Below are 20,785 nucleotides of genomic sequence, written 5' to 3' on the forward strand. Positions count from 1 at the left end.
CTATAACTGACTTGAAACTTGTGGGCAGGAGAGTCAGGAGTCAGCAAACCTTTGGATCCACTTCAGCCTTTGAAAAATACAAAATAGGAAAACCTATGCTAGTGTTTTAATTTCAGCCTGAGGGTTATTAATGAGTGATTTCAGGTACACTTTTCAATTATGTAGCAGCTGGGATATTCCTGGTGTCTTTACACCTTAAACTGTCAACTGCCTCCATCTAGCGGCCATAGCAGTGTATTGCGCTACTGGAATTGGAGGGAAATTGATGTGTCATGGATTTTAAAGAAAGAAATATTTGGTTCTGCTTGTTTTTCCAGGTGTGAAAGATTCAGGGAATTACAAGTGAATCACCCTATAATACAAAGAAAGTAGTCAATACAATATTTCTTAAAAGCTGTTTTAAAGTTGCAATTATGGAAAACAAACCTGGTTAGCTTGGCTTAGGGCTAAGAGCATACATGTGGCTCAGTCAGTTTGAAATGTGCCGAACCGGCGCCTCTAAATCTTAGGCAACTAAGTAACCTATCTAGTTCATGTAATCTAAACATAATGACGTGTAAAAGCAGTTTGTGGCTTCATGAGGCCTAGCTGGTTGGAGTGACCTGCAATTAACTACTTCTCTGGCATCCTCACTTGACCTTTTGAGACAATACATTAGCATGTATGTGAGCAGGCTCAATGGGCATTGGGAGACAGATACTGTTACTGTTAAGCCAGGCCAGCTGTTAGCCTTTGTGCTAAGCTAACTTGTTGCTGACTGTCTCATTTATCTTATAGTGTTGTAATTTTCCTTTCATCCAAAATGTCAAACTGATTCTGTCAATGCTGTGGTCCTATTTTGAAAAGGGCCCTGTGACTTGCTTCAACTCCTTTATTTGGTTAATTTATAGTGTGCTAATATGGACAGGCTGAGGCGTATGCAGTTGTCCTCCAAGCAGAAGGCCGGCAGTTCAATCCCAGTCTTTCCCCTCTGCATGCTGAAGTGTCCTTGGGCAGATGCTGCGCCCCAAATAGAAAAAAAGTGCTCCTAATAGATGCACTGTTGTGTGTGTGAAGCACTTTGAGTGGTCATCAAGACTAGAAAAGCGCTATATAAATACAAATCATTTGTTCCTCTACAGTCTGACACATTAAATCACTTTACATGAAAAGCACTAAGAACTTTATAATATATTCATAATCAAGGTGCATTTACAGTGTGCAAACAAATTCAGGCTGTTCTAGTGTTGTTTTTCTCCATAAGAGCAAAAATAATGTTGAAACAAATGTTTCTAACAGTTCCCTGTTGATGTCAAATAGGTTCAATTCATCTTTATTTGTATTGTGCCGATTCACAATATAGATGATCTCAAGGCACTTAACGATATCATAAAGAAACCCATCAGTTCTCACAGTGAGTGAGCATTGGCGTTGGAGAAAAAACTCCCTTGAACATGGGAAGAAACCTTCAGAATCAGCCTCGACCACAGGGAGGGAGGTGAGGATCTATACAAATATGTGTAGAGACATGATAGATGTATTTTCAGCTCAGCAAGTAAACAGACCTGCAGCCTGTAGCTCGGTGTTCCCCCTACACTCTGTCGTCACTACCCAGTCACGACTGGTGCGCGTAACGTGAAGATGCCATGATCATGTTCCATCCCCTCCTCTTCCTCCTCTGTCAGTCACGCTACAGGCTTTCCCCTCTCACGTGCAATAAGTGTTGTTTTTTGCGTAGTGTTTGCACAGCACCATGCAGGCGGCGGGCTCAGGAGCAGCTGGTTCCGACGCTACTGTGAACAGTAGCAGCAGCAGCAGCAGCAGCACAGGCATCGACGACAGCGAAGAGGCAGAGGAGAGGATGGAGAGGACGGTGCCAAGCGAGCAGCAGCAGAGGACCAACAACATCCAGCAGCAGCAGATGTCCTTAAGCCCGTCCGGTGTGCTCGGTGTGTACCTCATACAGAAACGATGCATAACAGTCGGTGTCCTGCGTGTAGAGTGTGTTTGTGTTAATGTGCACGTTGCCTGTGCTCCCGTGCATAAGCAACATGGTGCATTGGCTGACAATTAGTACACTCCAGTGGCTGGAGGCAGGGAGGATCAGCGGTGCTTGGTGGTGGCGGTGCGTCTTTCCTTCACCCGCTTCTAATTGTGCGCAGTCGGGCTGAGACAGGCCCGGAATCAGTCGGTCGGTCCCGTAGGTCTCTGTGGTCCACAGGTGCATGCAGCGGGTGTTTTTACGCAGCGGACCTGCACGTCCCGACGGGCTGTGGCACACTGTAGTTTGAGGAGAGTCGAGACTGTGCTGCAGGCTCTGATGTCAGCTGTTGTCTAAGGTTGGTGGAGACTTAAGGGGTTGACAGGAGACACGTCTGTTTGGTGAGTAAGCAAAATACATGTTATGGTTATTTCTGGAATTACAATATGAGGGATATTAGGCAGCACTTGTAATTCCATCACCTTTATTGGCTTCATCATGCATGGTCCTGGGCCTGTGTCCCTCTGGGCCGGGGGTGGATCTAGGTCTTTCTTAAATCAGGGGCCATAAATTACACAGAGGGACCATTTATATGACCATCATTCATGCACAACTCCTGATTCAGTGGGTGCACACTAGTATCATTCCTTAAAAGCCACACATCATTGGACATATCTTGAAATGTATTTCTTGTTCAAGGACAATGTGCTCTTCAAAAAAAAAAAAAAGCTTATCAAAGTGTCATATTTATTGTTAGTAAGTGACTATTTTAAAGAAAAAGACAGGGCTTTGTGCACTTCAGGGGCCAATCAGATTTCAACTGCATAGTGTGAGGTACAGGGATCAATTGTGGGTTGTTCTAGTTGAGAGAAGAGACTCAGGTATAAGTGATATCTGACTGCAAACGTTTGTTTTTCTCCACTATGGCATGGGCCAGCAGTACCAGTGGTAAAAAAACATTATCAATTTGAATTTATAAATTTTACATCCTGAAGGATTATCTCTAAAGTGTCATCTGTTTACACAATAATAATGATTCTATTTTTAGTTCTTGCCTTTGCAGTAGCGTTTTAGCTGAGCTTTGACCACTGAATTGTTATTTTGCTGATGGCCACATCAGTTTGGTCTGTGAGGTTAAGGGATTTCAAATACAAATTTATTCTCAATATGTAAGTGTGTGTGGGGGGAGGGTCAACTCAACTGGGTTATATTGAAAAGAGTAATAATGTTATGTTTATATATGAAAAATTGCTAGTTTTGACTATCCAATATTATACAAAGACGTTTAGTATGGCTGTCCTCTCAACTGTAAGCACAAAAGTCAAATAAAGACAAGGTAAAGTATATATACCTATGATATATACACATAGTTCTGCAATGTCAACCAGCACCCAGGTATGATTTTTTCTAATCATACATGATAATATGGCAGAGAGATTTACATGTCAGATGGATCTACATGTCCAGAAGATCCAGCCTCAATGAGCTATTATGTCAGCTACAGTGACAAGGTCCATCAGTCTGAGGTCCATCATTCTGAAGAGAGGTGATAATACAGTCACTGTACGCTGCAGAATGTGATCACAGTAATGACACAGCGTCATGCTATGATTCAGTGAATAGTGAAGAGATCGTTCGGTCACTGTGGCCTTTGTGACTCCACAAGCGTGTGTTTGCCTTCAGAATAAGAACCAACTTGTGAAAGGAGAAGAAGAAAAATGATGATTTCACATTTTAAACTGCTACTGTTTGAGTTTTTTCATCATTCAAGGGATTTGGTACAGACTTGAAAAGCTGGTTTGTCTGCGGCTATTTACACACCAGCCAGTTTAGCGAGCATCCATTTGTTAGCTGCTCATAGCGTTTGTTTGCTCAGTCATATGACCCAGTGCTGCTCAGTCAACCTTCACGCTGGCTTGACAATTGTTCTGGACATTTCTGTTGTCTTGTCTCTGCAAGCAGAGCAGAAAACAAGGGCAGAAAATATGGTGAAGAAGTAATGTCAGTGAGGCTGAAGCTTAACCTGTCATCTGCTGAGAAATTATCACCATCTGCCTGTCCCCCTTTCTCTCTCACACACACTCTGGCACTCCTCCTCATTTATTCTCTGTAATCACTTAAAATATTATTAATCCCAGTGTTGTCCTCCTTTCAGATAAACTGTTTGGTAAGCGCCTCCTCCAGGCCAGACACTACATAATGTCTCGGAAGTCCTGGCTGAAAATGGTGCCCACCGAAAACTGTGACATCCTCATGGCATTCCCAGGTACGGTCAGCTCCGCCCCGTCCTTCCTTTTCGCCCGGTGATGAATCAAGCACCAAGAGGACAGTGCATCCTTATTAAATTAATTTAGTGGTCATCCACTACAGTACTTGTGGCAGAACCAATGGCGGAGGCAGATGTTAAAACAGATGTTGTGACGATGCCACTGTCTGTAGGTGGATTGACTGTCACCACCCTCCTGCTGGTGCTTGGCCTTTTGGTGGTGAACAGTGGTTTGGTTCAGCATGTTTATGCAGGAGCAAATTCATCAGTTACTGCCTTTGACAAACATGTGAGGACCAAATGCAAATGTTGGAGGTGTGAGTTTGTCTCTGAATGATTGACAGGGTGCTATCAAACTTAGAATTTAAAAAAAATCTTCCCCCAGATACGATCGATGACCACACTCTGCTGTGGCTCCTGAACCAGATCCGTGTTGGAATCCCTCAAGTCAGCATTCAGATTCGACAACATAAACACACCCAGGCACACGCCTTCTTCATCACCACAACGTTTGAGAAGTAAGACTCTGAACCTGTGTGCGTGTTTGTCGGTCTGTCTGCAGGCACATGTGGGCCCGCTTCTGAAAAAAAGATTTTTTTTAAGGGACTGATATTTATGAGTGCTTCATGAGGGGACTAAGGTTTTCTCTCTACTAAGTGACATTCTAGTTGGGTCAAGTTTTCATCTCAGCACTTGTGTTGTCTTCATCACGTCTTGTCCAGATGTAACTGGATCTGCAGAGGTTTCCGAGTGAGATATTATCATAACTCAACTAAACTGTGAAACCATTAAGATTAAATAAACAGAATTATGTGCATTATATTTAGGCAGATTCTCACAATGAGCATGTGCATTTTTGACTCACTCTCTGTTTGTTATGTTCATTTTGTGGACATAGGAAAAACTTGGAAATTTAGAAAAGGAGTTTACTTATTTCCTTTCTCACACAAAGTTCTTTCTGTTTCACAGTCAACTAAACTGTGAAACCATTAAGATTAAATAAACAGAATTATGTGCATTATATTTAGGCAGATTCTCACAATGAGCATGTGCATTTTTGATTCACTCTCTGTTTGTTATGTTCATTTTGTGGACATAGGAAAAACTTGGAAATTTAGAAAAGGAGTTTACTTATTTCCTTTCTCACACAAAGTTCTTTCTGTTTCACAGTCGTACTTATTACAGTATATTGTGTGTGTGTGTGACAGTATGTTGTTTATATGCCCTTAATGCTCTTAATTTATCCAACATGTGCGGCCCGGCCTCTGCATGGAGTTAGTGCTCCATCAGCTTTAATCCTGCTGTTCATTTACCCTCAGCTTATTGCGCGGAGCCGAGCAGATGGGCATGTACAAGGCGGTCAAACCTCAGTTTGGTGGCGGGATGAGGCGCTTTTCCTGTGAGGAGGACAACATCTACGAGAGCATCGAGAGCGAGCTGTGCTTCTTCACCTCACAGGTTAGAGGTCAAAACTCTGGGCAGTGTGAGTCAGTATAGCTGTGAATATTCATGATATTATATAACAGAGGTTACTCATTTTGATATTATAAAAATATTAATAGTCTCGATCAATTTGAACACATCATTCATGATCTTTTCCCTCCCTCTATCTGTAACTGCTCAGGAGCGTCAGAGCATCATTAAGTATTGGCTGGACAACCTGCGAGCCAAACAGGGGGAGGTCCTTCACAACATTCACTTCCTGGAGGGACAGCCAATCCGTATGCTCTTATTTGTTATGATTTACCTTATTATTGTCGTTCTACGTCTCTATTTCTTCTTGCTATTATTTCTAAAACCTTTCATCTTAAATATGGCCTTTGAAATAGCATCATTACCATGTATAGTGGATTCCATTTGCGTTGTTTGAAACAGTTATTACAGTGTTTTTACCATAGACTTTATATAAAGATGGACTGTAGTGATCAATGGATGGAGCCGTGGTGTCCAGGTCCCAACGATACATGTGGGCAACCAATCACGAGTCAGTCTCAGCTGTCAATCATTATATTTCCGCCCATTTTTACACCATTAAATAACAGGAAAATACATAAATAACTAGAATTTGAAGCACCAGTGTGATAAAAACTACCTTAAAGGGTAAAATCCATGTATTGGATGTGTACTTTGACCTTCTACATCCACGTCTCATCCACTAACTTGGAGGAGGCGGGGTTATGAACTGTACTGCAGCCAGCCTCTAGGTGGTGATCTAAATGCTTTTGCTTAGATTTTTATATTCAGGCTGGTTTTAACCAAGAATCACTGTTCTGCTAAAATAACAGAAGACATGGTGATGGTCAGCCTTTGTTTAAAATATGGTATTTTTAAGTAGCCCCTTCATTTGCCTATTAAGTGAAACCTTTCTGTATGTATGTGTAACCATTATAAGTTTAGTCGAACATGGACCAGGTGTCACCTGATGTAGAATGTGTTAATTTTGTGCTCTCCAGTTCCAGAGCTCGTAGCTCGGGGGGTGATCCATCAAATGTTTCCTCTCCACGAACAGAGGATCCTCAACCAGCTGATGACGTCTTGGGTCCAGGCCGTATGTGAAAGACAGCCGCTGGGTAGGAAGTATCAGTTTTGAAGAAAATAAAACAATAAACAGCAGGTCTGAGTTATACGATCACATTAACTGACACACATCTGTTTGTCATATAAATGATCCTATTCTCTGCTCTGTAGATGATATCTGTGACTACTTTGGTGTGAAGATCGGGATGTATTTTGCTTGGCTGGGTTTCTACACCAACTCCATGCTTTACCCTGCTGTCATCGGCTTCCTGCTCTGGATACTAGCAGAAGCCGACCAGGTACCTGAACCCTCTAAAGCCTTTTTCAGACGTATCCTGCGGAGCATCTCTGGAGAATTGAGTCCTGACATTCTCCGCAGTTTGCCTTTCTCACATGCACAATGCAGCAGGGGGTTCTCTGCTCAGACGCGTTAACAACAGCAACAAATCCTCTGCAGGATTCAGGTGAGGGCCGGAGCAGCAGCAGGAGGAGGCAGGAAGTAATGACTGAATTTTGCTGCGGAGATCACATGATATTGTTTACAGCATGTCGACACCAACGTCAGCTCGTATCACCACAAACTCTCTTGATATCTGTGTCTGTGTCTTCTACGTGTGTCGCACTGCTGTTTCTTCCTGAGATATTTGTTTATGCATCTTTTGTGTGTTAGTGTCATCACAACTGAAAACATCTATAGGGAAATAATCATTGTTTCTCTCATGTTCCTGCACAGACCAGTCAGGACATCTGCTGCGTGGTATTTGCCCTCTTCAACGTTGTGTGGGCCACGTTATTTCTGGAGCGCTGGAAGAGGCGGGAGGCAGAGCTGGCCTACAGGTGGGGCACTCTGGACACCCCCGCTGAGTCCTTGGAGGAGCCCAGGCCACAGTTCAGGGTGAGGATTGTTGCCTGAGCTTGCACAGAGGAAAATGCAGAGTTGCCAGTGTTGTATAGTTGTGTGAAAACTGTAAAAACCTTAATCACGATGAGTCAGTCACACATGTTGTATCTGGCTGTAGTTAACGGCTGCTTCTGAGAACTTGCACAATTCTGCAACTTCCGTATTTGGAAACAATACCAGGGAATGTTATTACAAGAAGAGTGTGTCTTTCATACCCCGCGTGGCCTCTGAGGAGGGAGTGGGGGTGGGGTGTGTGAAGGCACCCCCCGTCTCACTATAGAAGTATGTGAGATCTTGGGAGCATGCCCGGCTAGCTCAGTCGGTAGAGCATGAGACTCTTAATCTCAGGGTCGTGGGTTCGAGCCCCACGTTGGGCGATACATCTTTTTCCTGAAGTAGAAGGAACTCCCAGTAGCACAATTAAAGGGATAGTTCAACCAGAGATATAATTTCAACTCTACTTAGGAAACATTTAAAAACTTAAGGAAATTTAAGAAAAAAAAGCCGTTTTGCATCCTTCCACCAAGTTTTTTAAAATCTGTTCAGTTGTTTTTGTGTAATCTCACAAACAAACAAACCAAAAACAAGCAAACAGGAGGGAAACATAACATATCAAGCAAACAAAAAACATTAATTATGGTGCATTTCCAGTCCATTTTCTAGTGAATGATTGTCATGATCAAAACAAAGGTCTCTAACACTTTGTCTTTGTCCTCTTTTGCTGCCGTCTGGCAGGGTGTAAAGCGCTGCAGTCCCATAACCGGCTGTGAGGAGTTCTACTACCCGCCCTGGAAGAGAGTGCTGTTCAGGTGGCTGGTCAGCCTGCCCATCTGCCTCCTCTGCCTCTGTTTCGTCTTCCTCGCCATGCTCCTCTGCCTGGAACTGCAGGTCTGAACAGATAACACAGCGAGAAATCACTCCATAAAAATAAATGTAGTTGATGTATCCTATAGCTGATGAATGAGGATAGTACTGTTCGTCTCAATTTTGTTATTAAGAGCATTCTATTAAAATTTTACATCACACCATAGTTTCATTTTAGTCATTTTAGTTTGTGAATTGTGTCATTTTCGAACACGGATATGAGATTTGAGAGTAGAAATAAATGCTTATTGATCATGTTGATTGACCTTGCAGGAAGTGGTGATGGAGATTCAGGAGCTACCGAGTATTACAAGATTCATTCCTAAGATACTTCTGGCCATTACTGTAACCATATGTGATGAAGTGTATAAGAAGATCGCTTACTGGCTCAATGACATGGGTGAGAGGCACAAGATTTACTCTCTGGGCATATGATTTTCTCTGTGACAGACAATATAGGAGAGAAATTACTCTATAATAAATTAAATTAGAATGTAATTTAGCCATGATTGTAATTTAGTTCAGGTACCTTAATAGTGTTATTATATTTATAATGATTATAGGTTCCTAAAATAGCTCTATTGGGCAGTTAAATAGAAAGGAAGTAGCCTTTTTATTAGAGTCTGAATGTTTTACTGATAAACATTTGCCGATATGAGCCTTTCACAGACATACTGGTATCTGCATTTTATATTTATCAGAATAAACAATGCAGAAAATATTTTTATTTATAGTATTTATAATAAAGTTTATGGTTAAATTGTAAAATATCAAGACTCAATAACATGTCTTTGTCGTAAGGGTTTGATAACGACTTCTTAGGAATCATTACGATTTTTATAAATATATATTGACTGAAATATTGGTATCAGAATTTATTTTTCTCCCCAATTTCGCTATCAGCCCCCAGAATTCTCTACTTTCTGCTGTTATTCATCTGGACGTTGAGTAACGTGTCTCTTCTTTCTCTACCCAGAGAACTACAGACTTCAGAGTGCCTACGAGAATAATCTCATCATCAAGATGGTGTTTGTGAGTCCTGCTTTAGTTTGACTCTGGAATAGAAATAATTTATCTTGATTGACTGATGAGCAGTTGACTTCCTGGAATATTTTCTGTTTCTTTTACAGTTTGAATTCATCAATTCTTATCTTAGCCTTTTCTACATCGGATTCTACCTCAAGGACATGGAGCGACTGAAGGAGGTACCAACAACTGTTAAAGGTTCAGTGTGTAAGGTTTAGGTGAACAGGATCTATTGGCAGAAATTGAATAGAAATTAATCCTAGTGGTATTTTCACTAGTGTGTTCACCACTAGATGTCACTAAATTCTCCACGCTGAACCTTACACCATCACCAGCAATAAGATATAACATGGAATGGTCATATGTAGTTTTTTTATGATATGCTTCTTGGCTTTGGAATCAACGCTCAGTTTCTACTGTGGGTAATGAACTATAGTTCGCTAGATATAAAGGCTGTACATTAACTGTACATGTATAAACATAATAATTCAATTATGTATGTTTCTCAAACATTCCACAGTGGAACAAATAGGTAGTATGTATAATTACAGCTGTAAAAATGATAATGCTCCTCCTATTGCTTTTCTAATAAATACAAAAAAAGAACTGACAATAAAGAAAACACAAAAGATCTGGATTGCCCTATTTCCACAAAATTGTCAATTTTTCCCATTTCTCTTGTGTCCTTTACACATTTGTTTTTGGATTCGGACAGGTGCCTGCTAAACACTTTTGAAAATGTGCATGTGTTTTATCTTTTGCTTTTCTTGCAGATGCTCGCCACCCTGCTGATCTTTCGCCAGTTCCTGCAGAACATCAAAGAGGTCTTGCAGCCATATCTCTATGAGCAGAACAAGCTGGGTGTCTTCACCCCAAAGGTGCTCTGGGAGCTGCTCCAAGCCATCATGCTCAAATACGGCCGACTGGCTCTGGGGAAGGCCCAAGCCTCAATGACAGCATACTCCTTCCTGGGCCCCAGAGGGATGTCCGTCAGTCACAGCGCTAACAGTAACCCAGAGCTGAAGAGAAGAGGGGACCTGAAAGCCGGATTCAGGTTGACAGAAGAAGAGTGGGACATGAACGACAGTGCTCTGAAACAACGCAAAGTCAGTTTCACAGAGAAGGTTGACTACCAGGACGTCACAGCGGAGGTGCAGGCGGGGGATCGCAGCTTCCTTGAGGACAGTCCTACACTGGTAGAGGACGGGATGAATGCATCAAGTATTTTTGACAGTTGTGACGAGGACAGTGATTGTGAACTGCTGTCTCAGGTATGTTGTCTGCTTAGTATTATTAGAATTTATCATCCCACACTGCAGCTTTATGCTCTTCAGTCTAAAGTTGTTCAACAATCATTGCCTCCCTCATTTTGAGAGATTAATGTGTTTTCATGTAGTTATATGAATTATAGATAGGGTTGGTAATTAGTTTCTGAAACAGTTTTTATCTTATTTGTTGAAATCTTCTTCATGTCTGGATAACTATCAATAAATAAATTTGTCTGGGAACAATAGCTGATGTGTGTGGCTCTTGCAGGACTGTAATAAAAGGTCAGTGCACGCTCATGTGTTTCTGGATCTTTTACAAGAGGGCTGATTGAAGGGGAGGGGGATGTAATTTTTCAAAGTGTAGACTGCTCTTCTTAGCTTTTCCAGACTTACCAACCCTCGCTTTAAGTGGCATTCTCTGTGTAAACACATCAACTTCACACCAATAGCTGAGCGACAATCCACTGAAAAGCTGCAGAATTTCAGATGTCTCACTAGAGAAAGTATTTTAGATTTATGTTAAATGTCGGTTTACTTCTGCAGGAGATGAAGGAGAACGCCACTGTGTCCTCTCCGAATGACACCCTTTGCCATAGAAGAAAGAATGTTGCGGAGGGTAAAGAAGACAAGAAGTCGTGGATCGATCCGCCAGAGGAAACCAAAACTGTGACTCTGACCCAGGCTGAGATTGAGAGCTGTATGCAGACGTACGAGGTGGGATTACTGATCCAGCCAGCAATGACCATTTTACTTTTAACAAACTAATAATGGCCAATGTTCATCAAAATCCATGATGTTTGTACCCAGCAGGACACACTTCAGGATTACCAGGAGATGTTCATTCAGTTTGGTTACGTGGTGCTCTTCTCCTCTGCGTTTCCCCTGGCAGCCATGTGCGCGCTCATCAATAACATCATCGAGATCCGCAGTGACGCCCTAAAACTCTGTACTGGCCTTCAGAGGCCGTTCGGCCAGAGAGTGGAGAACATAGGACAGTGGCAGGTCAGTGTGTCTTGTCTTGGAGGATGTGAGGTAAACCGTCTGATGACAGAGCCTGTAAATGTTTCCTTGTCTCTTTCTCTCAACACCAGACTGCTATGGAGGCTATGGGCTTGATAGCCATCATAGTTAACTGTTACCTGATTGGTCAGTGTGGGCAGCTGCAGCGTCTGTTCCCCTGGTTGAGTCCAGAGATGACCATCATCTCCATTGTCCTACTGGAGGTAAACTGTAGTTTTAAGAAAAGGCAGTTTTGTTCCCAAAATGTTGCTTTTTTTAACATTACAAAAATACAAATGTGCATGGTCTGCTAATTGTTGTTTTGATTTAATAATGAACAACAAACCTCATAAGCGTTTGTGGTGTGTGTATGAGATGAGCTGTTTTTTTCTGTAGAGGAAAAATACAGAATGAAACATGATTGTTTCTTGACGTAACCGTGCGTTGAGTCTGTCCCTCTGTGGTCTTGGTGGTTTACAGCACTTTGCAATCCTCCTAAAGTACGTCATCCATGTTGCCATCCCTGATATCCCTGGCTGGGTAGCAGAAGAGATGGCCAAGCTAGAGTACCGACGAAGGGAAGCTTTCAAGGTATAGTCGTGTCATAGCTTGAAAGACCTTCGGTCAACATTAAGCCTGCTGTATATATGTATATGTACCCCTTTGTGTCCTCTGGTCTGTTTGTGTGCATTGTCCAAAGATGTACACCAGAGCAATTCTTTTTTGACTGTCCATGAAAAAAGTGAATGTGTTTGTCTGCATAGTGTTGTATATCATCAGTGGTCCTGGACTATAATTTAAAGTCCTCCTCTCAAGAAAATCCCCATTTTAAACATGTGAGCATGTCCCCCTTGTGCCTTTTACACACGAAAGGCATATTTTAAGCCAAAATAAAAAGTCAGTACCATGGCTGATTATTTCCACCTCAACAGCAGAAGTTAAACAAATGCCAGTCTGAAAAAAACTAACTCAAACAGCCAGGATTTGTGATGTCACAAACCTAAGAAACCAATCTTGGGCCCAGTAGCTGGAAAAGGCAAACAGGTCTAGCTCTTCTAGAGTGTTCACCACACATGTATTCATGCTTCTTCTCCTCTTCGGCAACTTCTTCTTGACATGCCCTCCCCCCTTTTAGAAACATGAGCAGCAGGCCCAGCAACATTTCCAACAGCAGCTCAGACGCCGGCGTGAAGAGGAGGAGCTTCAGCGTCAGGCCGAGCTGCAGGCCGAGGCCCGTCAGGAGAGTGAGTACCACAAGGCCGACAGCCAGCACCAGCATCACCACGACAAATCATCGGGGGGCAAGTCGGGGGACAAGCCCAAGAGACCCAGCTCTCTGCTGGGAAACAACAACGTGATGAAGCTGAAACAGATCATCCCTCTCCAGGGGAAGTTCTCCTCCAGCAACTCACGCTCACCGGCTCAGTCCCCGACAGGAGGTGAGGCCAAGCTGCCTGGTTTTTTGAAGTTCCTGAAGTCGCCCGAGATGAAAAAAGAGCCAGCGGTGGCAGCTGGGGCAACACCAGGTTCAACAGTCTCCTCTTCAGTTCTCCCTAGTGGCCAGGAGAGGTCACAGTCCCCCAACAGGACATTCAGTCCTGGAAAGCTGTTCAGTTTCAGCAAATCGGAGGGTACCATTGTGTGTGCCAACGGGACACAACCAGGGACCCAGGTTGCTGCCAGTCAGCCCAACAAGAATGACTTAAACACGATGCTGGAGGAATTACCCTCTAATGAGTCAGATAAAGGAGAATCAATCAGACAACTGACTGAGCTTGAAAACTCTGGCTCGAAAGGTTAATTAACCTTTCATCCATGCCAATGTAATATTACAAATGGAGAGCAATGTAGAAATGTTCAGGCGACATTCACGGTTCTTTAGGAGAACATGTCAGTCACAGGCACCACATGTAAGTCAGCAAGCGTTAGACTTCCACTCTGGATGCAACTTACTCCGCACAAAATACGACACTAACACCTGATTATCTCGCTTCCACGTAAACTATGTACAGCAAGTGTTTGAATGGAGGGTTGAGAAACGTACGGTTTAAATACTGCATGAATGCCTGGTTTCCAACAGCACCAGAAAAGATGATGCTGTCAAGCATCTTTTTAAAAACAAAATCAAAACATATAAAGAACCTTATCGTCATGGAGCCCGTTTTGTCAGAGGGTCATGAACAGCAGCTTCCCATTCCACGTCCGTCTCCTTCCAATGCCTGTATTAGAATGCATGTTGCGTCATGTGCATGCATTGCGTGTCCACCATGTGTTTTTCAGTTAAGCACTTTCAGATCCATTGTATTCCTCCGCAATAGGTCCAATTATATTCACTGTGACCATAAAAAAAAAATCTATTTTTCTTAAATTTGATTTTCTATGAATTATTTTACTACATAAATTAGTGAATGTACTTTTAAGATGCAAACAAATCTCACTTGAATAAACGTCCATCAAATGACGATGTATCAGCTGATTTTGTTAAAATGATGAATACCACTGGATGGTAGAGCGTGTTGCTGGGGAATTGTATGTGAATTTCTCTGGAGAATTGTAACCTATGAAAACAAACCCCTCTTGTATAAAACCAACTCCTATGGAGATAATAATGGCTCCACGGCAGCGACGAGAGGAATTATGTTTTGGGTTATCTCTCCATCTTATTCTTGTGAACACAGTGTTTCTGCCAAGAAGGACTTTCTTCAAATTTGTTACAACTGTTTTTACTTGACTCACGGATGAACTGAGGAAAGGTCCAATTTTGATCAATCTGGAACAACCAAAGGGAATTTCATTCCATTAGGTACAAACATAGACTCAGTCATTATCTGATTAGAATTTGTAAGTTTGGAGGTCAAAGTTGACTGTGACTTCAAAAAAAACCTTTGCCTCGTGAACATGTTATCTTAAGAATGCATCAAAGGAATCCTTTTATATGAGCACAAATGTTCACTTAAGACACAGATGAACTGATTATATTTGAGTGGTCATAGTCACATTGACCTCACCACACGATATTTCAGGTCTGCCTGTGTTGACTTTCTCATGGTGACCTCATATGAGTCTAGAAAAATGTCAACTGAAACTGCACTGGTTAGTGGATGGCGACCAAAGTTCAGTAAATTCGTTCCAAATTACAATTCATTCGATCTGATAAAACATCTACAATAATTATATGGGAAGGATGAGATCTTCTTCAGTTCCCCTGAAAAAATTTGAATTTACTGAGTTTTAAACAATACTGTATTTTACAGAGTACACATGCAAGAACAAGACCTGAAATCGACAACACAGTTATACAATAAACTCAAAGCAAAGCATTTAACATAAAGACATTCAAAACTTAATCAGGTGATGTGATACAAATCTTATCACGAAAGTAAAATAAACACACTTTTATATGAAGAAACGGGGAAAATAAATCACTGCATGTCTCTAGTTTTATGTCTCGAGCAACTTAAAGAGTGTGCGTTCTACTTGGACTGACTTTCAGAAGCAGCAAAGTTTAACAGGTGCTATGTAAACCTTTGAACAGCTGAACAACTGTAACATGTAAAAATTCACATGTATAGACTGTAAGCGTTGCCAGACAATGACAACATGGTTAATACAATTAGCAACAGATTACTTTATATTAAAAGGTGCAAAGCAAATTAAGTAATATGCTTCTGTTTGTTCTTTGGCTAAACAGTGAAATGACAACATGGCTGACCTGGGGAAGATAAAGTGTTAAGTTGTCTTATTACCTGATAAGAGGGTCAGAACAATCACAATATTCACACATTACAAATGTAGAAACGTGTGGAGCGTTATGCAACAGCTTTACGAGCAGCTAAGAGACTGTAGCCCTGCTATCAAACATATTCCCCCAACAAATGACCCATTTCATTAAATACTGTGCCAATCGTGCAAGTACACAATTATTGAGCATCGTACTTAGAAAGTGGCTACAGAATATAAGGAAAAATTTGTTTACTTCATCTAGTATGACTGTGTTGGCTTTAATGTCTCCTCACTGATACTAATATCCACTGTGTTCAGCAGTTGTTCATTTCTTCCTGAAACAATGTTGGAAAAGGGAGAACTCCAAAAAAAAAATGTGAAAACTCACTTATTTCCAATTAAGGCAACAAACAATTATTTATCAGAAAAAAATAGACATATCTCTTTAAACACTTTTCTTCTTCAATAACAAAACCCTGAATATTCAATCTAAGCAAGGAACACAGTGCAGTTTTAATTTCACTGTGCCGACAGTGATCACATTAAGGATGAGCTCCTACTACTATTGGAGTAGGAGCTAAAAAAGATGACATGCCACTAATCCCATATACAGACTTAACTTAAAATATGCATATCTCTGAAATGGTAGGAATGCCGTCAACCTCAGACCCTTACATAGCAGCAGAGGAGCAATGACTTCACTCTCTGCATATTTAAAAGAAAACTGTGAGCGTAAGTGAATGAAAACCAGAAGAGTTAAGGTATAAGGAGGTAGATGTATGTTATTTTCTAAACTACAAAGAGTAAAGTCTGAGGCAGAGCTTTTTGGAAGTAAAGGAAGTAGCAAGGAAATCTGTCTGATTTTGAATGAACATTGGGGTTGACTGTGGTGTGAAATATATTGATCCTTCTGTGAATCAGTGTCCGGGCCTGGGTTGACAAACACACATCCTGAATCTGTGCATTTGTGTGGGTCAGTCTCTGCTGGGTGTGCACTGGCGACTTGCTTTATGAATCCTCGTTCAGCTCTCGACTGTCAGTTCTGGCGATTTTTCTCGGAGGTGCCGTGTTGTCCCCCTCTGCTGGTTCCTGCTCTCGCTTTTTTGCTGCATTCTGATAATGCAAGAGAAGAAAGAAGATAATTAACAAACGAGTACCACTAATAAACATGATATCTACTGTCACAGAGAACTAGCATCTTTACCTTTTTGTCCCACTGTTGATGAAGATATCGCAACAAGATGTTTGTCTTCTCTGTGACGATGACTGAAAGTAAATAACACAAAAAACGTTGAAAGTTGAAATCAGCTGTTCTCACAGAGAGTAAAAAACTTCAACAGATTACTCAATGTCAACTGAGATGTAAAGATGACTTCCTCAAATTGAAAGCTGAAACTAATTTTATTTGATAATCTATAGTTCTGCTCTTCCTCCTGCTCAACGGACATCCTCTCAATATACTTACTCTGCTCTGATGGATATTCCCGTGTCGGTAGATACACAGATGGTCGACGGTTCTGAAAGAGTATGAAGATCCAAATTAGTGTGAAAATGGACTAGAGACTAAAAAGGAGTAGAACGATGAGACCAGGCGTTATTGAATTTGAGACCAAAGTCAAATTAAAGTTTTGTTCTTCTAAAGACCTAGAAACAGAAATTCATGCTCTTGCCACCTCTCAGCTAGACTACTGCAACTCCCTTTATATGGGGTTGCCTAACTCCACCCTCTCCTGAATACAATTGGATCAGCTGCTTGACTTTACACAGGCAACATATCACTCCTATTCTGGCAGAAATACACTGGTTACCAGTTAAATATAGAATTGATTTTAAAATGTTATTGTTAATGTTTAATACTCATTACATCTGCCAAGGGTTATGTTTTCACCCCTGTCTGTTTTTGTGTTGCAAGAAAAATACTTAACAGATTACAACATTTTGTAGAAGGATGTAGTATGGGCCAGGGAAGAACCCATTAGGGGGCAGATCAGGGACTTCTTCATCATTTACTTAACATTGCAAGATAGTTTGTTTTTTATCTCAGGCCATGGATCTTGATGAGGAACATACGGTATATTTAGGGAACTGAGTGTGTGCAATGCTGTGCAGCTTGTTTAAATTTAATTGGCGGAGGCATGCTCTCTATTGAGTGCCACTTTAGTTCTAAATCTAATTTAAAAGTTTTATCATTATTTTTGCTTTGTCTTTTCCACTTCACTGCTATGCCTTTTAAAGTATTTGTACTTTTTTTTTAACTAACCTTCTATGTCTCTTACTGTGTTTTCGTTTCTACAAATTTCAGTTCCAAGATTGTACATCTCATCTTTTTATCCATGCTTGTGTTGCCGCCCTTTGCCATGATTGCAAAGAAATGTGGGTCAAGTCATCTTATATGTTATGTGCTATATAAACTAATCTGACTGAGTTCCACCTTGAGCTGAGCTGACTTTAATCTTGATGTAATCATTGTGGCGAACAGACGGGATCACTTACTGATGCTTTGCAGACTGAGTCCGCGTGGAACCTCGTGAAGTTGCTCTTGTTGTAGACCGGCAGTCCCTTCAGAAAATCTCCCTGTGGACGCTACACAGCAGAGAAATATAAACACAAACACTTCGTCGAGTCCCTGAGTGAATGTGGTGCTGGCAGCTACCACAGCCATCTCATACGAGTTCCCATGGAACTAGCCATACCCCTCACAGTTTAGATATCTTAGGTAATGACTCACGGTCTGTCCTGTCTGTCGCCCCATAAGCACAACGTGTCTTTTAAACTATTAAAACTGATGCAATGCAAAGAGGCACGTATCCACCCACCTTCTCCATTTCGTGTGTTGACCAGCTCGGTCACAGTGAGAACGAACAGATGCTAGTCTGTTAGCTGCTGGGGCTTGATGTTGTTGTCGCGGCCAGTTTGTTGAACCCGTTCGACAGCTTCTACCGACGGCGACTAAATACAAACTACGTGTAGACTGGCTGCATCGTGTTGCTCCAGTCAGAAAGTTCCCGTCGTGTGATGATGATGATACAAAGACTGAAGCTGGACGATCCTCGGTGGTAAACCTGCTCCACTCACGACTCCATCTTTGTTGTTCGGATGTTCGGGGGCGGGTACCCTCCTGGATTCGACGTTTCTGATTGGCTAGGCGGTGGCGGATGTATGCCGAGAGAGAAGGTGGCGACGCGCTGATTGGCTGGAATGTGATTATGTAACAGACCAATCCTCCGGCACTAGGGGGTTGTGACGTCAGCTTCAGTGAAAACAACACAAGTCCCGGTGCTGCGTTCATGTGCTCCTCTGTATCTCCGTTGTATTCACATCGGGATGAGGAGAGAACTGATAAAAGGCTGATAAACAAAATGTGTTATAACTATGTGTTTAAAGCGGTCAAACGACACATCAGCACCTCTTCCCACCATTTACATAGCAAAGAGCAAAGAAACATGTTCGAAATTTATATTGAAAAGATTATAACAGAGTAGAATTACTGATTTTATGAACAAAGTTGCTTAAGAGCTATTTAATTTCTTCTCTGTCACGACTCATGATTGCTAATGAAGTTGCCTGTTTTTAACCTGAATTAACCATGTATACAAAAGCTCAAATTAAAAACAGGAAAATCAAAGGTTTGATAGACAATTTAAAGCAAACCATGTTCATTTTGCTACAAATATATATTTAAACGTCAAAACGTATACCTTTTTTAAGCTCACGTGCATAGACAGTAAATAGACTTGATTTTTTTTCATTTAAAACTAACAATGACAGTGATTTCACGAGATCATTTTATTAAAGATGCTTTTATTGTCTTTCATATTACAAGCCGAATCAATAAATCTGCTTACATTAAAGATTATCACCATAACTTCACAGAGATGTTGATTATTATTTGATATGGGTGGAATCAGGTCCATCAACAGTAATTGGGTGAAACTACCAGACTTCTTTTTACTCAAAGAAAATGCTGCTTGTTTGTTGGGGGCCGGTTTCACCTCTCCCACCTATTATCAATGTAGTGGGAAGGCCAAACCTAAACCACACCCAGTATCACCAGTTCACCCAATAAACACGTTCTTTCCCTATTTGCTGAGCAGCTCCAGCATTTCAGATGTCTTTTATTTCTTGAAAGTCTCCTCAGGTTTTCCAACAGGAACCTTTAGTGTGAGAGGGATTTCCGTCCCTTTAGCATGCGCCGCAGAATCACTTCTATGCCTCCTCGAGAGCTGACCCTCTTGATCCATCCGTGGGTTCTCTTGCGCTTGATGTTCTTGGGTTGATACTCGGTGCCTCTTTTCTTTGTTCGAATCTGCTGGTATTGGCAGGGAAGCTGCTGGAACACTCCCGAACCCTCAGCTTGTGAAGAAAGTGGGCCGCATCTGGAAGTCAGAGGTGCTGGAGTTGCTCGGGCAGGATTCCAGCTGCTGAATAATCTGAGATGGGGGATGCCTGTTGATGCAAGGCTTCCTGCAGGGATGCTGCGGAAAGAGTACAGTTTACAATGTTACTCTTTAACATTATGCTACTGCTGCGATCACCCTCGCTTTCTAGTGAATGAATGGTGCTACACATCCAATGTCATGCTTTTCACCATCAACATAATAATTAGATCCATTCATGTACAAACTGAGAGCATATTTATCTGTTACCTTGATTCACAGCATGCTAACATGTAACGCTCATAATCTTATGTGTGTTAAACAAATTAAACACGTTGTTGTTGTTTGGATCTTCATACATGTAAAAGACAGTAGAACGCGAACATGTAAGGTCAATAGAAACACAACACGTGTAGATGTGCCAAAAACTGTTTAACTAGCCACGATGCTAACGTGCTACTAAAGCTAGTTAGCCAGAGTTAGCATCGTAAACAAACAGCATTAGCTACGTTTCTCGCACACACAAGTGAAACTCCTGTTACCTGCTGAGACGAGTTATTCCACTCAGTCTGGAGATGGACGACAGTAAAGTGTTCATTTTGGTATATTTAGACAGTTAACGCTGACATAAGATCAGTGAATGTCACAGGTCCGACAGACACCCTGCGAATATGAAGCACAGCGATTGGCTCAGGCGCTTTAGCCAATTGAAACGCGATTTACTGCGGAACTTCTCCCTGAGTGTTGTCTTTCAGGCAGTGAACCGACCACCAGCCCCTTCACTCGCGGACATCCCGTTTTTTTAAAGAAGCGTCCCTGGTTTCATTTCAGGGTCGTGGTTTGTGGCTAGCTTTTGATGGACAGAAGATAGTAAAGGTCTGGAAT

The 20,785-nt window shown here is 41.7% G+C and overlaps 3 protein-coding genes and 1 non-coding gene across 6 annotated transcripts; 2 read left to right on the forward strand and 2 right to left on the reverse strand.

The window, feature by feature from the left end:
• The first annotated feature begins 811 nt into the window (after positions 1–811).
• Positions 812–19,871, forward strand: ano8a (anoctamin 8a). Of its 3 annotated transcripts, none has more exons than XM_020107387.2 (18): positions 812–1,928; positions 4,116–4,226; positions 4,612–4,744; positions 5,546–5,684; positions 5,851–5,947; positions 6,680–6,796; positions 6,915–7,042; positions 7,477–7,638; positions 8,380–8,532; positions 8,782–8,908; positions 9,485–9,540; positions 9,639–9,713; positions 10,308–10,805; positions 11,346–11,516; positions 11,610–11,804; positions 11,894–12,025; positions 12,282–12,392; positions 12,937–19,871. In XM_020107387.2, the coding sequence occupies exons 1-18, from the start codon at positions 1,733–1,735 to the stop codon at positions 13,600–13,602; spliced, it is 3,267 nt and encodes a 1,088-aa protein (XP_019962946.2). In that variant the 5' UTR covers positions 812–1,732; the 3' UTR covers positions 13,603–19,871. The 3 variants fall into 3 exon arrangements, with proteins under 3 accessions (XP_019962946.2, XP_019962953.2, XP_069368018.1); XM_020107394.2 differs by having other exon boundaries at positions 819–1,928; positions 11,613–11,804; XM_069511917.1 differs by lacking the exon at positions 812–1,928 and adding an exon at positions 1,952–2,361.
• trnak-cuu (transfer RNA lysine (anticodon CUU)) lies at positions 7,949–8,021 on the forward strand. The gene has a single exon. It is a non-coding gene; the product is annotated as a tRNA-Lys (tRNA).
• LOC109636824 (DET1- and DDB1-associated protein 1-like) lies at positions 15,002–18,482 on the reverse strand. Its single transcript, XM_020098777.2, has 5 exons — positions 18,341–18,482; positions 18,018–18,107; positions 16,990–17,041; positions 16,729–16,790; positions 15,002–16,637 (listed from the first exon to the last, which is right to left on the reverse strand). The coding sequence occupies exons 1-5, from the start codon at positions 18,347–18,349 to the stop codon at positions 16,533–16,535; spliced, it is 318 nt and encodes a 105-aa protein (XP_019954336.1). The 5' UTR covers positions 18,350–18,482; the 3' UTR covers positions 15,002–16,532.
• mrpl34 (mitochondrial ribosomal protein L34) lies at positions 19,309–20,603 on the reverse strand. The gene is made up of 2 exons (XM_020105412.2): positions 20,443–20,603; positions 19,309–19,999 (listed from the first exon to the last, which is right to left on the reverse strand). Exons 1-2 carry the CDS (start codon positions 20,496–20,498, stop codon positions 19,681–19,683), a joined length of 375 nt encoding a protein of 124 aa, XP_019960971.1. The 5' UTR covers positions 20,499–20,603; the 3' UTR covers positions 19,309–19,680.
• Between the last annotated feature and the right edge of the window lie 182 nt (positions 20,604–20,785).

Source organism: Paralichthys olivaceus, chromosome 16 (genome assembly GCF_024713975.1).
Source record: "Paralichthys olivaceus isolate ysfri-2021 chromosome 16, ASM2471397v2, whole genome shotgun sequence".
Classification (NCBI taxonomy): Eukaryota; Metazoa; Chordata; class Actinopteri; order Pleuronectiformes; family Paralichthyidae; genus Paralichthys; species Paralichthys olivaceus.